Here is a 2980-nt window from a genome sequence, read left to right on the forward strand (position 1 = left end):
GGGCTGGGTTCCAAGGACAAAGAACACTACTAAGAACCAATGGAACATTGATATCAGCCTGAAGGGGACTGCCCTCCACACACAGCGACCAGTCAGGAGTACGAACTGCCAGAATCTACCTACGTCAATTAATGTATAAAATGTAAATGCACTCCATGTTTCGGGACTCCTGTCGGCTAGTTCCTTCTGAGCTAAATGAATGAGGCCGTGCATGCTTTGCTCAGATATCTTTACATCGAATAAACTGTCTTACTATATACCGATCCACCCTGTCCAGCGTCTTGACTTGGTCTCATTTCTCTAGTAACGAATCATCAACAATATACATATTTGAGTTAATAAAGCCGCATACAAACATAGTCTCTTTTTTATTTTCTTGAGTAAGGCAGCTCCTAAATGCAGGTGTTTCAGCCTAGCTCAGCTCTTTCTGTGGTGGTGGGGCGGGCCAGCAGAAAATAGGAGCATTGCGCCGTGATTGGCTCAGTGTTCTGTCACTCATGGGGACCTTTACGCAATCTCCAAGCATCAGTCTTAGTAAGGGTAAACATCTAACATTTCAGCCCTTTCGGTCCTGCCATAGAGTTATATTACAAGTGCACTTACAAGAAGGCTCAAGGTCATTGGCCAGAGAAATGACGTCAAATCACGTTATGTACAGTAGCTTTGATTGGACTGATCATGTCAACATCTTACTTTCACAATCTTAGCTAGCAGTCATGATAATGAATCAAGTCTACTGGCAAATCCTTTTTATCCTTGTCATATGAAGAGAATTAATGAAGAGAAAATATGTATAAAATGTATCGGTGCTGCAAGCATTGCAACTGGGAAGTCGGGAATAAACAGCTCAAACAAGGAAAATACGTTTTGAAAGGTCATTCAACTTGGAATTGTAAATCCGGCATCTTTCTCTTTTATGATAAAATTTACCCACGAAGGACCGCCGCGCCACTTTCCTGTTCAAGCACATCACAACAACATCAGACCAAAAATGTCTTATGCTGCTTCATAAATTATGTAGTATGCCAGAGAGATATCTATATTGTAGCTAAGAAAGTAATACTAAGTGTATGTTGTGTAGTAAGCTGTTAGTTACCCATGTGCTTCACTCTAATAATTTGGTCTATTTTTCACAGTAAACAAATCGTTYGTGGTCGTGTGCTTGTTTGCAAACTTTTTTTGTACAGCTTTGACAGTGCTACTGACAGTAGTGGTGGCGCTTGGCTTGCACGTGCAAATTCAGCACACACAACATTCTATAATAGAATTGTGTTATTTGACGTGTCAAATGAAAAGCTTATTTAAYGCGTTATATGACGTGTATCTGTTTTGACACACAAACACCCAAACGGCGTTCAATGTGCCTCACCCTAATAATTTTGTCTATTTTCACCTCTTATTTTTGCCTACTGTTCTAACTTGGTGGGGCACGTGTAGCCTATTACCTGTTTTAGAGAAATKTAATCATTGAATATTGTAAGAGCTTTCATTGACTGTTCTGATTTGTTGTACAGGGATTACACTGTAAGAACTGCCCATGTTCTGAATTCTGTCGCTATACATTTCAAAAGTGCTGAACAAATAGTTACATTGACTACTTTCGCCTTCACTCGCACATTAATGTCTTAATCGAAATGACGGATTGCCTCTTATCCGCTTATTGTCCACTTATGTCATAGTTTGCACATCTCAAATGTCAGTAGAAACCACATTTGTTCAAAAAAGTCAGCCATATCAGCTATGTTTTTTAAAAAGGCAGTAAATGAGGCTGAATGAACTGTTTCTCTGCCAGACAAGGCTCCGCTGAAAGCCAGATGTAGCAGTGGTAAGGTGTTGGGACTCTGCTGTTGGGACAGCTTTATGTAGTGCCTAACAGCTTGTGGACACTGTTGATCACCGTTATAGTGCAATTAATGTATTTTTTTGTGTTGTGTAGTAGCTTTGCCGGCATGCATCCAACATTTTTGGTTTGTTTGCCCCCACTAAGATTTACAAGCTAAAATCGCCACTGTAATATTTGTCTATCTGTAACATTCTGAATGTTCCACCCCACTGAACAAGCTCCAAAATAGGAGCTAGAAAGTTGAGCAACGCACCTTGACAGATGAAGGGCAATTCCTGATGACAGGAAGCATCCAGCCACTTCAGTTCTCTGTTACCAACCCGGACCATCTTACCACAGTGGTAATTGATGGGGTTGAGGGGGAAGCAGCTGTGCCACTCTCTGTACTTCACCACCTTATCAACATCACCACTGGTCCACAGCCAGGGGGCGCTCCACTCAAAGATGGACCGCTCCAGACCAATCCACACCCCCCCACATGCCAGCTCCACATTGGACAGGAGCTGGGTTACATCAGCCTGAACGGTCTGGTTGGTGATGTGCACCAGGTTGGACTTGGAGCCACGACTCTCACAGAATTCCAGTGCATTGATCCAGCTCTTGGACTCATTGAAGTAGTGCAGGTAATCTGCATGGACAAGACACAAACACACATGAAATTGCACACATGTAAATGCAAGTTCAGAAACACAAAACCACAAATACACAAACACTTACAGTCTTAGCTGCCATTAAATATCCAACAACTTTCACTTGTACACCTTTGTACAGATAGGTACAGAATGTAGCTCCATGTCTGACACTCACCCGGATGGAGTGGAACATTTGCACTACTGGGGGAGGATGTGGGCATCCTGTCTGGGGAGGTGGGACCTAATGAGGTCAGTTGTCCACTGGAAGTTGAGGTTGGTGGTGTTGTGGATGTCTAGTAGTGTGTTGTGAGTGGTGATGTCCAATAGCTAGTGGTAGTTGAGTGGGGTGGTTGTCCATTTAGTGTGTAGTGTGGTGTGACGTCATAGTGATGGTGAGGTGGTGGATGTCATAGTGTGGATGGTGAGGTGGATGGCCATTATGGTAGTGGTGAGGGGTGACTGTCCAGTAGTGGTGGAGGAGGTGGTGGACTGTCCATTAGTAGTG

At 43.1% G+C, this 2980-nt stretch overlaps 1 protein-coding gene across 1 annotated transcript in view; it reads right to left on the reverse strand.

Moving 5' to 3' along the window:
* LOC111981034 (C-type lectin BfL-2-like) overlaps positions 1-2759 on the reverse strand; it is a 16233-nt gene extending 13474 nt beyond the window's left edge. Inside the window, exons 1-2 of the mRNA XM_024012157.2 lie at positions 2651-2759; positions 2097-2471 (exon numbers count right to left, since the gene is read on the reverse strand). Coding sequence (XP_023867925.1) covers positions 2097-2471; positions 2651-2696 — 421 coding nt within the window. The 5' untranslated portion in view covers positions 2697-2759. The remainder of the gene's footprint in view (positions 1-2096; positions 2472-2650) is intronic.
* Between the last annotated feature and the right edge of the window lie 221 nt (positions 2760-2980).

This window comes from Salvelinus sp. IW2-2015, linkage group LG3 (genome assembly GCF_002910315.2).
Source record: "Salvelinus sp. IW2-2015 linkage group LG3, ASM291031v2, whole genome shotgun sequence".
Taxonomy (NCBI): Eukaryota; Metazoa; Chordata; class Actinopteri; order Salmoniformes; family Salmonidae; genus Salvelinus; species Salvelinus sp. IW2-2015.